The sequence below is a fragment of the Ailuropoda melanoleuca genome, chromosome 10 (genome assembly GCF_002007445.2).
Source record: "Ailuropoda melanoleuca isolate Jingjing chromosome 10, ASM200744v2, whole genome shotgun sequence".
NCBI lineage: Eukaryota > Metazoa > Chordata > Mammalia > Carnivora > Ursidae > Ailuropoda > Ailuropoda melanoleuca.
This window is the reverse complement of record NC_048227.1, coordinates 101,254,865-101,276,978: the sequence shown is the minus strand read 5'-3', so window position 1 is coordinate 101,276,978 and position 22,114 is coordinate 101,254,865. Positions and strand designations below refer to the sequence as shown.

General features: G+C 46.5%; 1 protein-coding gene across 1 annotated transcript in view; it reads right to left on the bottom strand.

Moving 5' to 3' along the window:
• TMEM181 (transmembrane protein 181) overlaps positions 1-22,114 on the bottom strand; it is a 69,932-nt gene that overhangs the window by 13,200 nt on the left and 34,618 nt on the right. The window contains exons 3-10 of the mRNA XM_034670793.1: positions 20,692-20,747; positions 18,872-18,962; positions 17,551-17,672; positions 14,293-14,403; positions 3,149-3,229; positions 1,124-1,223; positions 416-546; positions 99-190 (exon numbers count right to left, since the gene is read on the bottom strand). Coding sequence (XP_034526684.1) covers positions 99-190; positions 416-546; positions 1,124-1,223; positions 3,149-3,229; positions 14,293-14,403; positions 17,551-17,672; positions 18,872-18,962; positions 20,692-20,747 — 784 coding nt within the window. The remainder of the gene's footprint in view (positions 1-98; positions 191-415; positions 547-1,123; positions 1,224-3,148; positions 3,230-14,292; positions 14,404-17,550; positions 17,673-18,871; positions 18,963-20,691; positions 20,748-22,114) is intronic.

Below are 22,114 nucleotides of genomic sequence, written 5' to 3'. Positions count from 1 at the left end.
TTTCTGGATGGGTTCACAAAATACAGTGACTTTGGGTCTGTCCACCTTTGTCAAATGCTTTCTGTGCCTGAGGTTTCACACATAACAAAATTACTCACGTCTGCCATATTCCCAGTGTGACAGAAGCCAACCACAATAGACCCACAATGAAGAATTTAGGCAAATAGAAAGTCAAACACTTCCTTTCTCCCTAAAAATCAAAAAACGTAAGAAATAAGTTAGTAATTCTAGCAAACCGTTAACCCCTAGTAGATCACAGACACTCCAATCACTTCTACATAGCATGCAATCTTCTGTTGTCAGAGGCTGAAGACAGATTCTCAAGGAGAAGGTGATCATAAGGACTGTCGCCACAGCGTGGGCCAGAAGGACAGGGTCTCTGACACCCTCTATAGGGCCGAGGGCGGGTGCTCACCTGGACGCGTACCCCGTGATACACACACAGCCAGAAGAGCAGCAGGGCACACAGGAACACGGACTGAAAGAGATCGTCCAGCATGCCTGGGAACCAGCTGTTCACCAGAAAGGACAGCGGGAAGAAGGGATCTGGAAGGCAGCAGACGGAAGGTCCTGATGGGGGCAGGCTCACCCCACCCAGCACAGGGCATCCGTCCTCTCGGGGAGGGCAGAACTCACCCTCACCTTCTCCTCAGTCAGAGCCAAAGGGAGCTAGTGAACTAAAGGCTGTTTTGTTTTTCAAAAAACCTAAAAGCCAATGAACAGATTGCCCCAGCGATGATTACAGAGCTCCGTCTGCTCCCGCCATCCGCTCCTCCCCACAGGCCTGGGAATCCCGGTGCTGCAGCTCCGCAAGCAAACGCTTTCTGGAGCAGGGGAAGAGGAACAGACGGCAGCGTTGGCCGCCTCCAGCCAAGTTCCAAGGCGGCTGTGTGCGCAGCTCTTCCAGGTTTTAACTACCAAAGCAATCGCTTATTCGTGGGAGCGGCCAGGCACCTGCCGCGTCCCGGCGCAGCGCGGCTCACGTGCTCTGCCGGATGCTGCTACCTGTTCCTCCAGCAGCCGCCTGGCGCTTCTGGAGGCTCTGCGGCCAGAGTAGCTCTGGCACACCTTCCAGCTCGAAGGTTTCAAGGGGGAAAGCTCCAAAATGAAAATGGGCACCTACCGTTGTAAAGCAGCAGCAGCGGCAAAAGAATGGACATCCACTTCTGCTCCATCCCCCAGTCTCGCATGGAAAACTTCCGGAGGGAATGTGCAAACAGGCACTGCAAGCCGAATCAGGAACTCAAGTTACTGCATGTGTTTCCCTTGCTTAGTTACCATGTTAAGTCTTCCCAGTAGGATGGTCAGCCAAACCTCTGAGTTAACCCCTTGTGGCACTGACTGAGCCTGAGATTAGATAGTGAATCACTGGCAAGGAGCTGCGGGTAAGAGGGTCACAAGCTCTTCACCCAGGGGCAGGCAGCGGCGGGGAACACACCGGCCATAACCCCTCTGCCCCCACCCCTCCCAGCTCCCCCGGGACAGGCAACTTCTATCAGGCCGGCCCCACGGAGCCACACAGAGGACCTCCCTGGGGACAGGCCACATGCTCCCAGCCAGGCAACATCTGCAGACGGCACCAGCTTCTAAGGAGGGCACCAGGGCCCCCCAAACGAAAGGGAATGAGGCTGATAACCATGGTCAGAGGATGCGTCTGTTTTCAAACACCCCCTCAAGCAGCTGTGTTGGGCCATGGGAACTTCTTTAAATACTTTAAAACATTACACGACCTGTATAGAAAGACCAGAAGAGTATTTTTTTTTTCTGTAATCTAACATAAGCCAATGACTTCCTAGGGAATTTAGACTTCCTAGGCTGATGGGCCATTTCTCCCAGGCTGTGAGGCTCAGGCTCATTTCTCTTAAGAACATCGTGCCCTGGGTGCCTGCCCTTTGGGCCCCAGAATGGGGCAGTAGACCCTCAGACAGCAGAGACGCTTCAGGAAACGGCAAGGATTTCTGCGGAGCAACCACAAACTGCAGTTCTCCACTCAGCTTTAGTAAGTTCGTGAGGGGAAGTCCTGGGCATGGCTGGGACCGAGATCCCCAGCTCTGTGCCGATTCCACTGTCTGCCAGCGGCTGTATCCGCCCCCCTCCACACCCAGATCCCATGTCACCACCAACTGGCACTTTCCTCACATATCGGTCCCCGACGAGCCTAGGTCCTTCTGTGTGGGTTGGACTGTGAAGCACCAAGTGATCCTTGCTTGGGTGGCAGGTGGAGTGACCCCCACTGCAAAGAGGGGACGTATCTTCCAAATGGCAGACCCTCCACGTCAGCAAGGGGCAAGCAGCTGAGGGGTGGGACACCACCCCAAGGCAGGCCCCGTCTTCCTCCAGTATGTATGTGTGTATGTATTGATTTTCCTCCTCCAGTTTTAAATTCCCATCTTCACTGACTGGACCTCTGGGGGGTTGCTTGTGCTTCAAGGGTAAGCAAGCATCTCCCCCAAAGTCACAAGGTGCTTGCAGACCCTGAACTCAGACCCCAAAGGAGCCAAATCTTGCACCGTCAAACCCACTAATCTGAGGCCTTCCTCCTGAAAAAGCCCAAAGACTGAAAGGTCTGGTACGATTTTCCAAATGTAAAAACCCCAGCATGTGCTGTATCTGCCTGCACAGAAAGAAGGTCGCTCAAGCAAGGCACTGTCACTGCACCGTGATGAGCATTTATTTAGAGGTCGGGGGTCTGTCATCACTATGACACTGCACAGAGGGCCTTGCTAACAGACACCATGCACTCTTTGCACTGCAGCACCCTAGCAGACATTTGGAGTATCTGGTAATATCAGGTCGGCCCAGTGGACGGAGCATCTCATCTCCCACGTGGTTCACACTTTTTTTTTTTTTAATTTAAATTCAGGTAAGTTAACATATAGTGTAATACTGGTTTTGGGAGTAGAAGTTGGTGATTCATCACTTACATACAGCACCCGTGCTCATCCCAACACGTGTCCTCCTTAATCCCCATCACCCATTCAGCCCATCCCCCCGCTCCTGCCTCCCCTCCAGTAAGCCTGTTTGTTCTCTAGAATTAAGAGTCTCTTACGGTTTGCCTCCATAGTTCACACTTTGATAATCATAATTCATAAATTAACTCTGCCCTTGTTAGGATTCTGACATGGTCTGTCAGGCAAATGGGACTTACAGTGACAATGAAGGTAAGTACCACAAAGACGAATCGGAACCAAATTTCCAACTGGGAAAATGCAGGGTCATAAGTCTTCCACTAAAATGTAAAATAGGAAAATAATCTGAAAAAAAAATGCATCTAAAAGGAAATACACCAGATTATTAACAATAGTTATCTCTAGATATGATACTACAGGTAATTTTATTTTTTAATAATAATTTTTTATTATGTTATGTTAGTCACCATACATTACATCCTTAGTTTTTGATGTAGTGTTCCATGATTCATTGTTTGCATATAACACCCAGTGCTCCACGTAACACGTGCCCTCCTTAATACCCATCACCAGCCTATCCCAATCCCCCACCCCCTCCCCTCTGAAGCCCTCAGTTTGTTTCCCGGACTCCACAGTCTCTCATGAGAGACAACAGGTAATTTTAAATGTTCTCTTTCCTTACGCCTTCTTACATGTTCCAAAAATTTTAACACTTAGTAAATTTTATTTTTATATTAACAAAGACTTTGAAAATCTTAATTACAAAAGTTGGAAATAGTTTTAAATGGTCATACTAATGATAAATGTAACAAATTATTCTGTAATCACAAGAGGAGCATTTGGCTTTTAAATCTCATATCAAAAAATCAATGCTGTCAGGGTGCCTGAGTGGCCCAGTCAGTTAAGTATCTGACTCCTGATTTTGGCTCAGGTCATGATCTCAGGGTTGTGAGATTGTGCTGAACACGGAGCCTGCTTAAGATTTCCCCTCTCCTTTTTCCTCTGCCCACCCCCACCCTCACATGTACTCTCTGTCTAAAAAAGAAAAATCAATACTGTCAATTCCTTCATTAGAAAAAGCCATGCTTTCCATTAAAAGAAACAGATTTTTAAAAGATGTGAAAATATGAGTAGGTAGGATGTTCTAAAAAAGATGAAGTGAAACATATAAATATAAATCTGACACCATAAAGTACAATGGAATTACAGGCGTCGGCTCCCATGCTGACTGAGCAGCTTCACTCCTATCAAGTACGCACCTAACAGAGCCGAGGATGCATGCACCACATACCGACGGCAGGCAGAAGGCAGCCCTTCCAACCTCAGTCACAAGCCACATTTCTCACCAGACCCCAGAACACTGCACTGCACTGGGCCAACGAGCCCCACTATTTTAATGCATTCAAATCATTTGAGCAATTTGAAAAATCTACTTCAGCATAGAGTTATAGACATGAAATTTACCTAACTTACCTGCAACATTTAAAATACACACACAGGTACACATTCACACAGTGTAAGATACTACACAGGAGGCAACGAAGGACAGTAATCTCTGGCTGATGAGAGAGGTGAACCCTCTAGCTGCCCCAAACCATGGTGGGGAGGGAGCCCAAGCAGAGAATGATGGACACACTGCTGGGAGTCCAGGGAGACAATCTACTGGCTGTGATTCAAAGGACAGAGTACTGAGAGGAGAACTGTAAGAGAGAGCTCTGGACACCTGCCAAAGGCAGTCCCCCTCATGTCTCTACCTGAACATTGATCAGGGCATGAGTGTGAGTAAACCACCTGTGGCTGGGGGAAAAATCCCTGAAAAGGATCACTGGCCCTCACGGAGGGCCAAGAATAGTGTGTCTGCTCCCATGGGCAGAGAGAAAAAAATGCACAAAGGGGCACTGGGTAGCATAACCCAAATGCTTTTGCCCAGTGGTGAGAAAAAAATAGCTTTAGATTTCATGCTGCTTTGGTCCCACCTAACAAAGTTTAAAAAGCAAGGCCTAAAAAAATCAAGCCATTTCCAAGTACCTTGAGAACATCCCAGAACAAAGCTCAAAGACATTTATAAGAATACAAAATCCAACAGCAGTAATGCCTGGCATCAAATAAAAAATACCAGACATGTAACACTGTGTGTGTCAACTATACTCAGAAAAGAAAGAAAGAAAAAAGAAAAATACCTAACATGTAAAAAAAACAAGAAAATCTGAACCATAACGAGGAAAAAACCGAATCAATCAAAACTGCCCCAGGAATCCCAGATTACACGGAATTAGTAAATAAGGGCAGCGAGAATATAGAAGAAAGTCTGAACACGTGAGATCGGAATCTGGAAGAGGAATGACAGTGGAACAGACATGACAGAGATGAGCAAACATGATGGAGATATGACTAGAGACATGATTTTAAATGAACCAGAGCTAAACTGAACAGAGCATCGGTAAGCTGTGAGACAACTTCAAGTGGCCTAAGAGATGTGTATTTGACCTCTGGGGAGTGGGGGGTGGGCAAGAGGATAGAAAAAATATGTGAAGACATAATGACAGGAATCTTTCCAAATTTAATGAAAACTACGAACTCACAAATCAAAGAACTCAATGACCCCTAAGTGAGAGAAATGAAGTAAAGTACATCAAAGAACATCAGAGCCAAATTGTTTAAATAAGTGAAAGAGAAAAGTCTAGCAGGTCAAGGTAGAGGGTATGGGGAGGGGAGGAGCATCTATTCAGAGGACAATGATAAGGAAGGACAGCAGATTTCTTGCCAGAAAAACACCAGCCAGAAGACATTTTCAAAGTACTGCAGATGAAAGCATGCAATAAACACTGCTACACACCTACTAGAATGGCCAAAATTAAAACACAACGATACCGGGGCTGATGAGGGTGTGAGGCGACTGGAGCCCTCTCATACACCGCCGGGGGAACGTAAAGCAATACAACCACTTTGGGAACAGTTTGTCAGTTTCTCAAACAGTCAAACACACCCCTTCCGCATGAGCCCACCACTCCAGTCCTAGGTATTTACCCAAGAGACATGAAAGCACCTGTCCACATGAAGATTTATATACAGCTGTTCACAGCAGCCGTACAACAGCCCTAACCTGGAGACCATCTAAATGTCCCTCAACAGGTGAACGGATATAAATAATCTTTGCTGTGTTCGGCACACTGGAACAAAAGGGATGAACACTGACACACCCAACAGCATCAGTTAACCTCGAAATAATTACGCTGAGTGAAAGAATTCAAACATATTTTAAGATTGTGTTTTATAAAAACATTTAAAAAAGATTTATTTATTTATTTTAGAAAGAGAGAGTATGGGGGCGCCTGGGTGGCACAGCGGTTAAGCGTCTGCCTTCGGCTCAGGGCGTGATCCTGGCGTTGTGGGATCGAGCCCCACATCAGGCTCTTCCACTATGAGCCTGCTTCTTCCTCTCCCACTCCCCCTGCTTGTGTTCCCTCTCTCGCTGGCTCTCTATCTCTGTCGAATAAATAAATAAAATCTTTAAAAAAAAAAAAAAAAAAGAAAGAGAGAGTATGAGCAAAGGGGTAGGGGGATGGGGGGAGACAGAATCTCAAGCAGACTCTGTGCTGAGCATGGAGCTCGAAGTGGGGCTCGATCTCATGACCCTGAGATCACAACCTGAGTCGAAATCAAGAGTCAAATGCTTCACTGACTAAGCCACCCAGGTGTCCTGTGTTTATATAAAATTTTATATAAACACAAATGAATCTATAATGAAAGCAGATCAGTAGTGGCTGGGGGATGAGAAGGTAACAGGAGGAAGGGGCATGAGGGAAATTTTAGGGAGTGAGGGGTATGCATATTGTCTTGATTATGGTGGTTGTTTCCCAGGTGTGTACATATGTCAAATGGATCAAATTTTTATTTTAAATGGCACACTTCATTGTATGTCAATTAGACTTCAATAGAGTCATCAAACAAAACCCAACAAATAACAATCAATGTTAATGAGAAAGTAGAGATCATAGTGATTAAGGGCATATGAATTTTGAAATCAGAGACTCAGGTTCAAATCCCAGCTGTTCTATTGTCTAGTTGGGAAACTAGCTTAATCTTACTAACCCTTTGTAGAATTATCAGAACACTTAAGTAGGATGATACTTATAAAAAGTTTAGGACAGTGCCTGGCAAACAGCACAAGTTCAATAAATAAGAGCCGCTATTGTAAATCCGACACAGAATGCAACTATTCTGATCACTGCTATGGTGTTTGCATTTTAAATAGTATCATTTACAAGATGATGAGGGTAGCAGTTATGAGCACCGATGGAACTCAAATAGAAAAAAGTGTAATAAATCGTATCCTAGTTTGAAAAAACAGACCGTAAGGCACAATCAAGAAAGGAAAAAGTGTTAGCATCAGGAAAAAATTCACAAAATATGTTTAAAGTTACAGTGATGAAAGTATTTGACCCTCAAGAGACTGAGAAAGAAAAGAACTAAGGACCCCCAAAGGAGGGGGACTCTGTCAGAATCGTATAACACAACTCGCTCACTTTAAAAATTAACACTAGAAAACAATGCTTTATCCCATAAATGCAGCTAAAGGTAAAACATGCTGTTAGTTCTAAACTCAGAGTTCACAGGTGGGAGGAGGAGGAAGGTGAGGTGGAACAAGTGCTCGATTCTGGCCTTCCCAGCTGTGGCCGGAGCCCGGGGCTGGCGGCTGGTGCACAGCAGACCCTCAGAACTGCGCCGCGCTCCAGCCAGTCTTCCTTTGCTCCTGCTGTGCCTTCCCCCATCCCCGATCCAGGGAAACCATGTCACGTAGGGTTTCTCTCAGGGGGCTCCCTTCGCTAGCAGCAGCTGAGAGGAATCACCTTTGTGTTCTTGCGGACCAGACCAGCCTCCCAGCCCAGTCTGGTTTCCACTTGTGCCAATGGCTTGAAAAGTCTTTCTTTTCCCTTGAGGGAGCCCAAGAAGAATGCGGGAAGTTCAGAGAACAGGGCCCTGGCCCCTCACTACAGACAATGGACGCAGTGATGCCAGGGATAGGAAAAGAAGGGCCCACGGAGATTCTATCAAACAGCCGGCCAGTGCCTGGCCAGTGCCGTGATTAGGCACCGTGTGGACCTCACTGTATGGAATTAGCAGGGTTTGTTTTTGCATTTACTTTTAAGCCAGAATGTGTACATTTGAAACTAAAAAGTAAAATAAGTAAAAATAAAGAGAGTAAACTCCCAGAAAACATTCAGGTTTTAGACATTTACTTTGAAATCTTAAGAGCAATCAATCCATTCACTGGCATGTGAAGGTCCTGTGGCCTTCACAAAGCCACCTTTGTTCTTCCAGAGACTGGGCTCACCCTGCAGTACGGCACACTGACTTTGGAACAAGCACCCATTTTATATGCAAGACCATTTCTCCCTAATCACAATCTACAGAGTTTCGGTCTGGTTCTCCATTCATCCGTTCATTTGCTGAGCACCTACTGAGCAAATACGATGTCAAATACTGAGCAGACAAGAAGCCACGAACTTAAATCAAGTCAGTAACAATGTCCTCAGGAGCTAATGTTATGACAGAGAACAAATACTTCATGACATCCTGCACCCCTCCGCCCAAGTCCTTTGACTGGGGTAGCCACAGGAACCTCTGGGGCGGGGGGCGCATCAGGGTACTGGCTGCTCAGATCGGTGGTACTCCCAGCAACCTGGTGCAGCACTAAGCAATGCCCTGGAATTGGTTCCAGGCTCAGATTCACAGCCTGGGTTTCCAACACTTAACACCGATATAAAAGATACTATATAGAAATATTTGGAGGGGAAAAGCCTAACATACGCTTTTGTAATTTGTCCTATGAGAACAACAGGGCAAATATGACCCAAGAATCCAGTCAGTGCTTCTCAAATGCTGCCGGCTGCCAGTCCTCTCAATTCACATGGAAACCGGAGGGTGTCTACCATACAGAAAGCTGAAGGACTGAAGAGCACGAGCTGTTGTTTTAATCTCATCCCCCAGGGAAAAGTTGTGGCTTAGGAAGAAAAAGGAGGAAATGAAATGTGAACAGCTGATGGCAGTGTCACTCAAGAATCGACCTAAAGGGCACTTAATTAGAGGGGAAAATGCCCAGCTCAGCCCTGACGATGCAGGGAGCTGCGGGGATGTGTGCAGAGAAGGTGTTCACAAGGCTCAGGAGGAAATGACTGGAAAATGAGTAAAAGCAATCTGCAACATGTCTAAAGTCTACACTCCACTGCGTATGCACAGCACAGCCAATGAAACAAACTTTTTTTTAAGAACAGAGGGGATAAGCAGTACTCTCCAACGTACCTGCGAGACCTGGAGGGTGGTCTTGACTCAACATGGCAACGGGATGTGGGCAAGATGTACCCAGAAGAACAAGAGCCGAGAGAAGAGGCAGAGATACAAGGATTGCCGCTCCACCTCAAACAGACATGTACGTAATAGAAATCAATGAACCCGATGTTCGCAGAGTATGGGCATGAGAACAAAAGGAGAGAAATCAAGCTTCTCAGTGTAACGGTACACAGCATCAACAACAATGCCGGACAGAAGATAAAGTCCACAAAGCAGGCAAGACAAGGGCAGATGTATTCTGCCAAAAACAGAGCATCCGAACATTCGGATGGGGCTGCCCTTGTGATGAGTCTCTCTTACAGTTGGGTTGGAGAAGCAACCAGGGTAATTTTCATCCTGGACTCAATTACCACCAACAAGGAAGAACTGGCAAGCGAAAGCAATGGGGACGCCTAGGGGCAGGTAAGAGCCACAGAGACCAGCACACACGGGGGGAACAGTGAACTCAAGTCCCTGGAAGCCAAAGATTTCCAAGGAAACGCCAAACAACAGGAATAGAAACCCTCACACGTCAAATTCCATCAAACAGCAAGGCCTGTCTGAAGAAGTGGATGTGGTTGAACAGACAGCCACATGATGGGCTCTGAGTTTTCAAGTGTGTTACATATTTTGTTTTTACTGAAAGGTAACATAACTACAAAAACTATATGTGTACCCTAAGTGTAGGGTTCACAAATGGAACGCACCAGTGTGAACCGTGTTCTGATCAACAAACACCATCACCGCACCCCAGAAGCCCCCCGGGTGCCCCCTGAGTCACTAATTACCGAGGCACACTAATCCTGATTTAACGGTGCAGGTGCAGATTCATTCTGCCCGTTCCTACCGTTGACATAAATGGGATCGTGACGCCGTGTGCTACTTGTATTTGGCTTCTTGCCTTCAACACCACGCCTATGAAAGTAGCTGTCACGGCTCCTCCTTACTGCCACACAACACTGCGTGACACTGTGACGACAGCGGTGTGGCACAAGGAGGGACTAGCAGGGCCCGCATGTGCGCGTCTCTGTGTAGCGCTTACACGGCCGCCAGCGGAGTCAGGAGCTCTGGCTGCCCCGCATCCTCGCCCGCTTCCGCGTCTTCCTCACTTCTTTTCATCTCAGCCACTCTGGTAGGAGGAGAATGGTATCACTGACATACTTTTTAAGTTTATTTTATTTGTTCTACTTTCTTTATTTCCCAACCGGAAATGAAGTCAGCTTGTAATAAAAAGATAGATTAGATGGGAACAATTTTTAAAGCTCTTTAAAAGGTAAAATTGTAAAGAAAGTGGGCAAATAATTACACCTATACCAGGACGTTAGTAACTGTCACATTCAGCATAAAACTTATTTCTGAAATTTCTAGCAGCCAATACCAAGAGGGAAATGTGGTGACCATACACCTTTCAGTCTATGTCTCACGGAAGTACTTTGTAACAAATGGTTACAAGGAATTCTGTCTGGAGGTTTAGATCAGAGTTCACAACATAATGGATACTTTTCAACAGCAATTTTATAAAAGATACAGACATACTTTGCATAAGGTTATCTGATTTCTTAATGGATCACTGTACTAGTTTTAGACATAACACTAAACCGTGATTTTCTGAGGTAGCTCTTCCATAACTAAGCTCCTCAGAGGGAACTGACGGAGGGTATGGAGGACTTCCCCTTTCAAGTATCAGTTGTCTTAGGAGGCTTTAAAAAAAAATTTTTCTCTTCTGATTATAAAGGTAATAAAAAGCTCATTATAAAGAAACAGAAGAAAAAAAAAAAGAAATTAACCATTAAGCACACCACCCAGAGATAGCCTTCTAGAGTTTTCTATAATAAAAAAAATGTTACTCAGCACTTTTAATTCATTTACTTTTTCTTTTCCTTTTTAAAAATCAATAGCAGTTTGTGCTATCTATTCTCTGACCAGTTTATTATTTTAAAAGCTCCAGAAAAACTAATTTATTTATTTAACCAGAACTCTACTGAAACACAGACTGCTCCCAACTTCCTTCTCTGAAAAATACAAATCTTCATGTACTTTTCTAAGTGTTTCATTAGAATAAATTTATTGAAGCAGAATTACTAGGTCAAAAAAAAATGCACATAAAGGCTTTGATACACCGCCAAACTGCCCCCAACACTGAAATTCATTTACACCCACATTAACCTGTATGAAAGAACTTGTGTCCTTGCATTTCACTAACCCTAGGTATGATTTTTGTGTTTTTACCATTTGCCAGGTTAAAAAAAAAAAAGCATTCCTTTTTAATTCTCTGATTCTTTGGTTTATAGCAAGGATAAACATCATTTCACAAGTCTGCTGACCATGTGAGTCTCTTAACCTGTGAAATGCTATGGTGTTATCCTTCAATTCAACCCATATATAGTTATTACAAGCCTGTTGCCAGGTGCACTGTTGGGTACTGGGGATTCAGAAATGTACAAAAATGGAGAAAAATCTTAGGTGACATCCCCACAGATCCCAGGGGCCTCATGTATCAGCATTCTGGATGCTGAAGAACACTACCCAGAACGAAGTTCTGCCTGATGGCATCATTCCGGATGAGCGGTTCTGATGGCCACTTCCTTGTTGAGCTCTCCAGTGAGACCACATCATCTGCCGCCTTAGGCAACAGTGCAATGACACGTACCAAGTTTATCTGAAATGTGTACCAAATTATTTAGGAATAGCTCCAAGAGGAAATAAAACAGATAGAAAAGATGGAAAGAGAGAACCCTCACCAAAAATGAACCCATGTTCCAGGGTCGGAGTGGACTAAGCCTGGGGGGAAAGCTGTTGAGAACTCAGGGGACGAAGCCCCAACAAAGATGGAAAGGAGAGGTCCTTTGTCTGAGAAACATGGTGCTCTTTGCTCTCTGCATTCTTTTTTTTTAAATAATTTTTTATTATGTTATGTTAGTCACCATATAGTACATCTTTAGTTTTTGATGTAGTGTTCCATGATTCATTATTTGCGTATAACAAACAGTGCTCCAGGCAATACGTGCCCTCCTTAATACCCATCACCGGCCTATCCCAATCCCCCACCCCCCTCCCCTCTGAAGCCCTCAGTTTGTTTCCCAGAGTCATTTGGGGTAATTCTAAAATAGCAAAGTCTAAAGCACAGATAGTTAAGCACAGCGTGGAATCAGTGTGCCTGGACTTAGGACATCCGTCTCAGACCCTATCAGGGTTCAACCTCTGCATCACGAACTCAAGGACACAGGCAAGATGCTGGCCAGATGTTCTGAGGAAAAAGCTCTAGGAAATATTTCATACCACAAAGAACAGAATCCAGATTCGAACTCAAACGATCAGGAGAGGCTGGACCCAGAAGCCAAAACCGCTGCAAAGAAATTCAAGAGCGAAGTGTAATGCCTGAGCGGTGTCGGCGAATTGTTACAAACCAACCACAGAAGCAGACAATGAGACTCATTATGAGTCAGAATGAGAACAGACCTAAGAGCAGTTATGGAGGAAAAAGTCCGAGGGGTGTTTAGCAGTTGGCCGAACACAAGCCGACGGGTGATGAGGCTGCCGGAGGAGGAGCTGTCGGGCTCCAGCCACGCCTGGAGGGCCACCTGCTCCTACTTCACAAGCAGCCGCCCCAGGAAAGAGACCGGGAGCCTGAGGGGTCCAGAAGCCGCCCCAGGGCCACATGAAGGAAAGGAAGAATCTCCGAGGGGCTGAGACAACATTTTTAAGTATCTGGAGAGCTATGACGTAAAGAACAAAACTCATTTTGGGTAGTCTGGAGACAGAATATGAAAGAAAAGTCATATGAATGTTCACAGCAGGTGCCATTTGCTGAGTGCCTCCGGTGAGCAGGCATTGTGCATGATCCCACCCCCAGCCGACCTCCAGGGCCCCCCAGGAAAATGGGGACCACAGGCGCCACCGCGGAGGTGGGCCGGGGGAGGCAGTGCATGTGCAGCGCACGGAGAGGGCCTACACATCAGCACAGAGCAGGAGAGGGCACCCAGCAATCCAAATAAAGCCTGCAGGTGAGCGCTCGCAGCAGCAGTGCTCATAAAAGCCCCAAACGGAAAGAACCCGAACGCCATCAATCACTGAGCAGATACACGAAATGGAATCTCCCACCCAGTGAAACATTCAGCAAAGCACGTGGCGCTGATACCCCCAAAATCACAGATGAACTGCAAAAATACTATACGTAATGAAAGGAGTCCGTCACGAAAGACCACATATGGGATGAATCCATTCACATGAAATGTCCAGAACAGGTAAATCCAGAGACAGAAAGAAGATGAGCGGCTTCTCAGCCCCTCGGGGGCCGGGAGCCGGAGGAACAGGGAACGACTGCCATCAGGCTTCTCCAGCTCAGGCAAGCACCACGCTTCAAAAGGACCCATTACCACCTTCACCCGTCCACATGGCTCTTTGAGGCAGCTATTCTACAGATAAACATACGGGCTCAACGATGCTGAACGGCAGATGATGGCGCCAGGATCTAAACCAGCTCAAACCCGTACTCCTGGTCACCACGCTGGTTACACTGGGGAACGAGCAAGTGGAAGGAACAAAGAGGCTGACTTCAGTGGGACACAAGATACAAAGTCTCACAGTGAGAGCTGCGCTGGGCAGGCCATGTGAGAGCAGAGCCTGCTTCCTGCCAGACGTCCTGGTGGGGCCCAAGGGTGGCTCACAGGCATGGCGAAGGGGGTCCCGTCTTGTTCTTCTTCTACCAGGAGGGTTCACCTGGTAACTCTTACTGACCTTCCAATGGGAAGGCTACTCTCTATACTTTCTGTTCAGAACAGCAGAAGGGGTTTCCAATTTCATCCTGTTTCATTAAGCTATACATTGTTTCATATACTTAAGAAATTATGGTTACCCTATTTTGGACAATGGAAGACATATACTGTTAAAAACTATTTTTTAAGTATCTGTTTAAGTATACTGTTAAAAACAGTATATGTCTTCCATTGTCCAAAATAACATGATTTCAAAGCTGAGATTTATTTCAGTCATTTGACAGAAGAATGGGAGCTAAACAAGCCATGGAAACACTGAGGTCAGCTGGTATACTTACCGTAAAGTTCATTTCCTTGATGGGTAGCTTCAGGTGTTCAAATCCCACAATCACGGTATACTGCGTGTAATTCAAGTAGCCGAGGTGTGCCACGATAATTTCTGCACACTTCTGCAAAGACACAAGGAAGAGCTGTGTCTTTAAAGCGAGTAAGACTGGCTCCCCCACCAACTGACCCATGAAGTAACACATTTCAACAACAGATGAGCAGAATTAACCGGCTCCAGGGAGCTTGCCAGAGCCCAGAAAAATTCAGATGCCAGCCAAAAACAATTCTTAGAAAGAAAGAACCAAATGGATATTTTTGGAAACAAATAATAGATGATTTGCAATCATTAGACTCTTTCAACTTTGGACGATTCAAAATAATGTCACCTGCATAAAAAATTTAACAATGCAACACAAACCTGACATTCATACAAATACACTAGCGGGGGTGGGGGGAACATAAGCTAAGACACAACGAGTTAGACCCCCGAGCCTCACTCTCCTCCCTACTCACTTCACAGCTGCTGCACGATATACAGAGTGACTGCCTACCCCCTCACCCCCATGCCTCTCCTTCCCTACACGGAACCCTTGTAGTCTCTGGTAGGAGGTCAGGCCCGCACCCAAGGCAAAGGCTACAGGACAATGGCTGGTGTGATTACACGCGTTTGCGTGCTTGCTGCCTGCTCAGAGGCCCTGTCTCCTGTCTTGTACAGTTAGGAGCCCTCTACCTCAGCGTGGCCGGGGCGGTAGATGCGGATGTGTACTCAGCGGCCGGGCAGCCAGTGACCTGGGCGCAGCCACGCACCTAGCACACCCCTCGAAGTCCTCTAGGTCTGGGTGGCGCCTGTGAGAGCCACGGCTGTGAACAGGGCAATCACCCTCCCATGGATCAAAGGCTCCCCAAGCCGTGAACGTCTGAGATCAGGTAGGAAAACAGATCTGGATGTTCACGGGAAGCCTTAAAAAGATAAGCGGAGAATTGGCAGGCAGGGAGTGCCGACTCAAAGGCCAGGGAAGAAGTCAGAAGGGGTGAGTGTGCATGTTGCCCCTGGTCTCCGCAAAACCAAATTCATTCCTGACAGTCGGGTCACAGGAGGACACGTGGGGACAGGGGCAGCTAAGTACTGGGCAGTACACAGTACTTAGTGAATAGATCTGTGCTGCACAGATGACCACTTCTCACAAGTCTGGACTTTCAGAGGGTGTTTGAATTAATAAAACAGTTTTATCTCAGCCTGCATCTATCTTCAAGTTTATAAAAGGTACAGTAAGACCACCCGATGGTTTGGGGGTTCTCCGTTCAAGCCATGGTTTGCGCACCGAACACAATGTGCCCCTGCAAAATCCCTGGTGAGAGCACAGCATTCCCACCCACCCGGCGTGGACCACTTGCTACCCAAGACGGACGGCGTTTTCTCTTTATGTTAAGACAAAGGTAGTATATAAATGGTGGTCAACAGCTCTAGAACATAAAAATTCCCATCTTTTTTTAAGTCAGGGCAGTGCTCTTGGGAGGGCTGGGGAAGGACCTGCACAGAGAGACAACAGAAGAGAGAAGTCCCCAAGGGTGAAACAGGAGAAACTGTGGGAGTGGGGAGACACCATGGTGAGGTACCAAGGGCCACTCTCGAGGTGCACAGTGTTGGGGGCACTGCCAAGAAGCAACAGTGCAGACAAGCAGCCTCATGGGCAGCCCGGCGCTGTTCCAAGTACAGGCCTCAGAAAAAGTGACCGAGTCATCCTCGTGGGCCTGAGACTTGTGCCTGTTTAAATCGGAAAGTCCCCCATCCTGGGAAACTCCTTGGTCCTCACAAACCAGAAAGATCAGTCACATTAGCCTTACAATAAAGTCACCGACCCCCCGTTCATCATCATCACGGTGCGAGAAGGAGCAAAGCCAGGTGCTGAGTCCCAGCTAAGGCTGGACTCCACAGTCTTCCTGGGGGTGGAGGGGAAGCCCCGCCCGTGCACGGTCCTTTCAGACCCCAGATCTGTCGTCCCTCCCGATTACGCAGCAGAACTAACACAGCACCTACTGCACACAGACATGGTGCGTGCTCGGCCCCGCACTGGGCACCGCAGGCTCTCACAGCCGGTATCCCACTGGATCCTTGCCACTTTCCGAGGACGGTCAGGGAGGGCGTAACCCCACTTTGCGGACGAGGACAACACATTTTAGAGGCTGGCCCAGCCCTCCTCCCACAGGTGACAATGGAGGCAGAGCGAGAGTCCGGTCATTTGTGCGGCTTCCCGAGCAACACCTGCCCGGGCCCACGAGGCCAACCCAGTAGATGGAGCCGCTGCTGGGGTCGGGGAGCAGCCGCCTCGGGATCTTCAAACAGATGCCAGCAGAGAGGGACCCCAGACAGGGGCCAGCATTCAACAGGAACCCTTCCCCACCTAAACACCTTCCTGCCAGGACAAACAGGCTTGCTGCTTCACTGCTGTGAACCAGGTGGTGCGTGGCTGCTGAGCACACGAGCTCTAGAATACAGAAGCACGGGCTGAAATCCCGGCCCCTGCTCACTATGTGGGTCACCTCTGGCTAGTGCTCTGATCTCTGCGCCTCAGTTTCTTCTTGTGTACAGCAGGGCTTTGGTAACGGGGCCCACTCTGGGGACTGACGGAGACCTGAATGTACGGGAAGCCTGGCATGACTCCTGTCAGCGAAACCACCTTCCTAACCCCCCAATCCACGCATTCTCTTTCCGATGTTCCCTGTGTCCTCCATGCCCCCCACGACCTGCTTAGTCCCAGGGGATCACCCTGTTACATACAGAGCGGTCCCAGTTCTGACTCTTGGGACGCTGACAGAATATGGCGCCAAAAATATCAAGAGCGAGGGTTCCTTTCTCACTTTGGACCACCAGGTTTCCTATCGCATAACCACACACTGCACCCTGAAGCAGACGCTCAAACAAGTAGGTCACTCTCCCTACGAGGCCTGGGCCTCAGCCCCCGCACGTGCACCAGGGCTGGAAACCCGAAGCCCCGGCAATTCAGAATGACCACAGCACAGTGACAGACCTTCACAGGCGACAAGCGGCCCGTGAACAGCCATCTGTAGACACACCAGGCAGTACACAAACAGTGAAAACAGGCATCGTGTGCGTGTGTGTACGTGTGTAAGAATTTACAAGGGTATCAGTGCAGAAAGTTAGGTGAGTGTTCCACACCATCACTGGTATGATTCAGTTCTTTTACTCAGGAAAGCAGATACGTAACAGCGCAGCACGATGAATAATCGCTGACCATTCGAACACTCACCCCCGCACAGGTGAGGGTCCTTGTCCGGTTGTGAACTTTGTTATGAATGAACATGGTGGTTCCATCTTGAGCTACACCGTCAACTTTAACAGTCATGAGGAAACTTGTCTGAATAGATGTTTCTACAAAAGAAAGAAATTCAGCGCTGGAGATGACATCAGCCAAGGTGAGTGCCCAGAAGGGTCCTGCGACCACCTCAGCCTCGGCACATGTGAAAACCGCACACCTGTCAGCAAAGTAAGCCTTTCCATCAGGTTCTACACCCAACCCATTACCCAGGGGCCCATGTAAAAGCCTACATTACGGGTCCACCAGTTTCGGTTCACAAAAGGGCAAGCATGTCGTGGTTTATGAAATTTTATTTTTTAATTTCCCACATAAATGTTTACCTTAACGTTATATTAAAATAAAATTAGATTTCTTATTTTTGTGATTACACAATTTATTATTTTTCTGTTTTTATGCCCATTGTTAAAAAAAAAAAATCAGAACAAAAAATACAAAGATGTCATTAAACACTTACAATCTTACCACCTAGAGACAATAACCATAATTAACATCTTGTGCCCATCCTTCCAGACCATTTTCTAGGCATACAAACATACAGTGATACCAAATTATTTATGTTTTTTAAGATGTTACAAAAAAGGGGTTAATTCTTTGGTAATCCATATATTTTTTTTTACTTAATTCACTGTGGTTATGGGGTTATCTTTTCAGATTCTTTCTCAACCAAAGTGCCTCATCTGCACGGAACACGGGAAATAACGTGGGTGACCATTTTCTCAGTTCGCCCCGGATGGCACATAACTAGTACCGCTCCAGGGAGCAGCGCTGAGGCATTAGAGACTGGGGCGCGTCAGGGCAGGCTTCTCAGCCTCAGCAGCACCGGTGTTCTGAGGCCAGATCACCCTCTGCTGTGGGGCTGTCCCATGCTCTACAGGACGGTCGGCACCCTCCAGATACTAGGAGCATTCCTCTGCCCCAGTGGTGACAACTGCCAAGTGTCCCTGGGGGAGAGAACCGTCGCCTCAGGGCATCAGAACTGAAGCCTCTCCCAGAACCCCACGGAAAAAGGCGCCGTAGCAATGGCTAAACTGTGCAGCCACTGAGCTAAGCGGACTGAGCGCTGCCTTGTAACTTTCTCTGGAAGACACTGGCAGACACGTAAGGGCCTTCCAATTTGTTGCATTATAAAGAATAATGAGCATCCCTGTGATCCATCTTTGAGCGCTTGTTCAAAGATTTTAAAGCTCTCTCAATCTTTAAAATACGGTGCTTTGTACAAAGAAACATCATTTCGAAATGTCAGGCTTCATACCTTTTGATTGATCCAACTCCACAACACATGTCAGCCACAGTTGCTGATTGTATGTAGACAACGGATTTGAAAGGATTTGAATTGGCTTCAGCTAAGGCAGAAGAACAAAAAGTTAAGTAGTTCATATGACCTTCTCATTAAGTCTCCCAAATAGCTCATCTTAACATACAAAATTTACATTCAGTAAAAAAGGTTTGTGTAAGCTCCGCAACAGAAACGTGTAGTTTTCCTTTAGACAATATAAGTAAAATTCTGCCTTCCAGAAAAAGAAAAGCTTAACTTTCTATCGCATCCCCTCTGTCTCATGAAAACCTCTAAGCAGGTGATGTCCACGACCTGCAGCCTTGGGCCCATATAAACAGCAAGAAAAAGCCATCCTGGAGGAAAAAAATTAAAAGTACATAGGATAAGATGTATCATAAGATAATAAAGGACATCAAGGACAGATCTTCATTGTCACAAGACTCATTTCCTCAGTTCCAAAACGCCAGACCAGTCGCTGTTTGAGGTCTATTGTTCTCAGCTTTAGGAAAGTCTTAAGGCGCTTGGAGGGAAAAATCAGAGGGGACCCCATTGCCAATAATGTTTCTGCGGTGTGTGTGCTGAAAACCATAATACTGGCTTCCATCAGCCGTGGGAGAGAGAGAACATTGCTTAAGGAGCCCACCCACGGTTCCAAAGCAAGGCGTTATTTGAATGCACAGTCTACGTAAATATGTAGTGTCTGTGTTTTAGTACCGACAGAAACGCCCTGCGACTGAAGGCTCGCCCGAAGCCACGAGGCCCTGAAACCCACCAGATGATGGTCTATCATCTTTCAGAGGTGAGCCTGATGTTTCAGGAGCAAAGAGTTTGGTGGGATGGCAGCTATTTTTAGTGTCAAAAAAAAAAAGGACTTAGATCCTGAGAGAAAGAAATTTTAAAAGACGGAACTATGTTCAGGAAACCCCGATGGCAGCACCTCTTCAAATCAGGTCCTCAGGGCAAGAGGTAAAGAAAGTCAAGAAACGCAAATGTCAGTGGGCTAACCAGAGGGCCCTTTCCAACTAGCAAGAGTAAGAGGAATTAAAAGGTAAGTTTTAGGACATTTTTCTCCTTTTGCTTTTTGGAAATCGTAAGGGTGAAAACCTACCAGAGAGCTAAGAGAAGGAAGACCGGGATGTTTGGTGTCAAACCGATTTAAACATTACAGTGCCATGAGAACGAACGTGGGACCATTGCATTCAGTTTATAGATAAAGAGATTACGTCTGGTATGCAGAAAAACAAAGGGGTTTAGTTGTTTGGGCTCTCACAATTAGCATTTATTAAAGATTCTCCAGTTGGAAGGACCTTTGTATTTCTCTAAAGATGGTGAAGAATCAATCACATTTAAAAAAGAAAAGAAAAAGGATTTTTTTCATTTAAATGGAGTTCATGCAGAATACCAAACAATCATTAGAAAGACCACTTCTAAGTCGAAGTGGAGACCTGCATTAACTTGCGTAAATGCAGTAAGGAATGGTCCAAGGGAGCCACTGCCAGAACTTACGGTCTAGGAAGACTTGAGGGCATGAGGAATCAGGGTGAGTCGACTGGTATTTGGAAAGCAACTGCTGCTCCCTGAGCTGACAGCACCATCCTCTCCAGGCTGCGCTATTACCGCAGCAGAGAAGGTCCTTCTCGCAAACGAGAGGCCAGAAGCCAGCAGCTGACCACGGGTGAGATATGCGTGCTGCCTAAGAAGCAAGCTGCACGGCCAGGGTGGTGTGTGCCCCAAGGATCCCAAGTGACCCAGAAGTGACTAAGGCCCCGCCAGCCACCCCTTCGACGCAGTCTTACCTTTTTACTATTATTTAGTGAAAAATTAGCTGCAGAAGTCTGGATTACTTTGGGCCCTAAAAGTGTAACAGAGAATGAGAAAGCAGGTTATATCTATATCGATAATTAATTCACTGATTGTTTTTCAAAAGCCAAGAAAGACACACATTATGCAGAGGTGGTCTTACTGTCCTGGTTTGTCCTTAGGGGACATCTAAACACACACAGACACAACACCCACCCTGCTGCGCTTCATGCCCCCAACGCAGGTGAGCACGATATGACCACCACACACTGTACATGATTCCCACGGGATCCCTCAGGCCAAAACCACTCCTTTGCTTTCAATGAGTGCTCACTCTGTAGTGCTTGGATCCAAGAAACTATTAATGACACAGACATCATCCATATATTTTGTAAAGTATAAAGATTTCTATTAAAAAATTAAGACACACTTATCTGTTCGCCCAATTAATCCAGTCTTCCAAAAATATTTATTAAGCTCAGGATATAAAAAAGCATAAAATATATGAATGTATACTCAATGTATATTCCTGAAATAACTGATATATAAGCTTCATGGAATCTTACATGTAATTTTTCAGAGCTTTGGCCTCAAAGGAAAGCAGTGTGAAGTAGATTTTAATTTAATTCATTCTAAAATCACTCTCAGCTGTGATGCTAGTATTCTGGGCGCCTCAGTGACCAAGGAGGCTCCATGTAGAGGAGGAGACACACGAGTATGCACAGGAGTATGTACCGAGTACATAACCAATGTGGTGACAAGGGTCTAGAACACGTTCACGAATGCTGAGGAGGCTGTCCCTGCGTGCGAAGGAGGCTTGCACCCACAGTGAGGCTTATTTTAAACAGATTCACAATCTGAGCAAACCCCTGTTCCAGGAAATAAGGCAGTCCGCTTTCTCAGAAAGATAAGAACTGGGAGTCAGGGATGCCTGGGAGGATCAGTTGGTTAAGCATCTGCCTTCGACTCAGGTTATGACCCTAGGGTCCTGGGATCGGAGTCCTGCATCGGGCTCCTTGCTCAGCAGGAGCCTGCTTCTCCCTCCCCCTGCTTGGGCATGCTCTCTCTCTCTCTCTCTCTCCCTCTCTCTCACAAATAAATAAATAAAATCTTAAAAAAAAAAAAAGAACTGGGAGTCAGAAAAGTCTAGACTCTAGTCTTAGCTAACTTGGCTTTCTGAATCTGTTTTCACATTTGCAAAATGAGGGTGACTGACCCAGTGGTCACTAAGGCACTCCTAATTCTGAAATCCTATAACGTTATTACCAGAGGACTTAGGATGGTGATTTTGTGTTAACCTGGCTGGACCGTGGGTGCCCAGATATCCGGCTAAATGTGATTCTGTCTGTGTAGGTGTTTCTGGATGAGATTCACATTTGAATCAGTCGACGGAGGAAAGCAGACTGCCCTGGCCAAAGC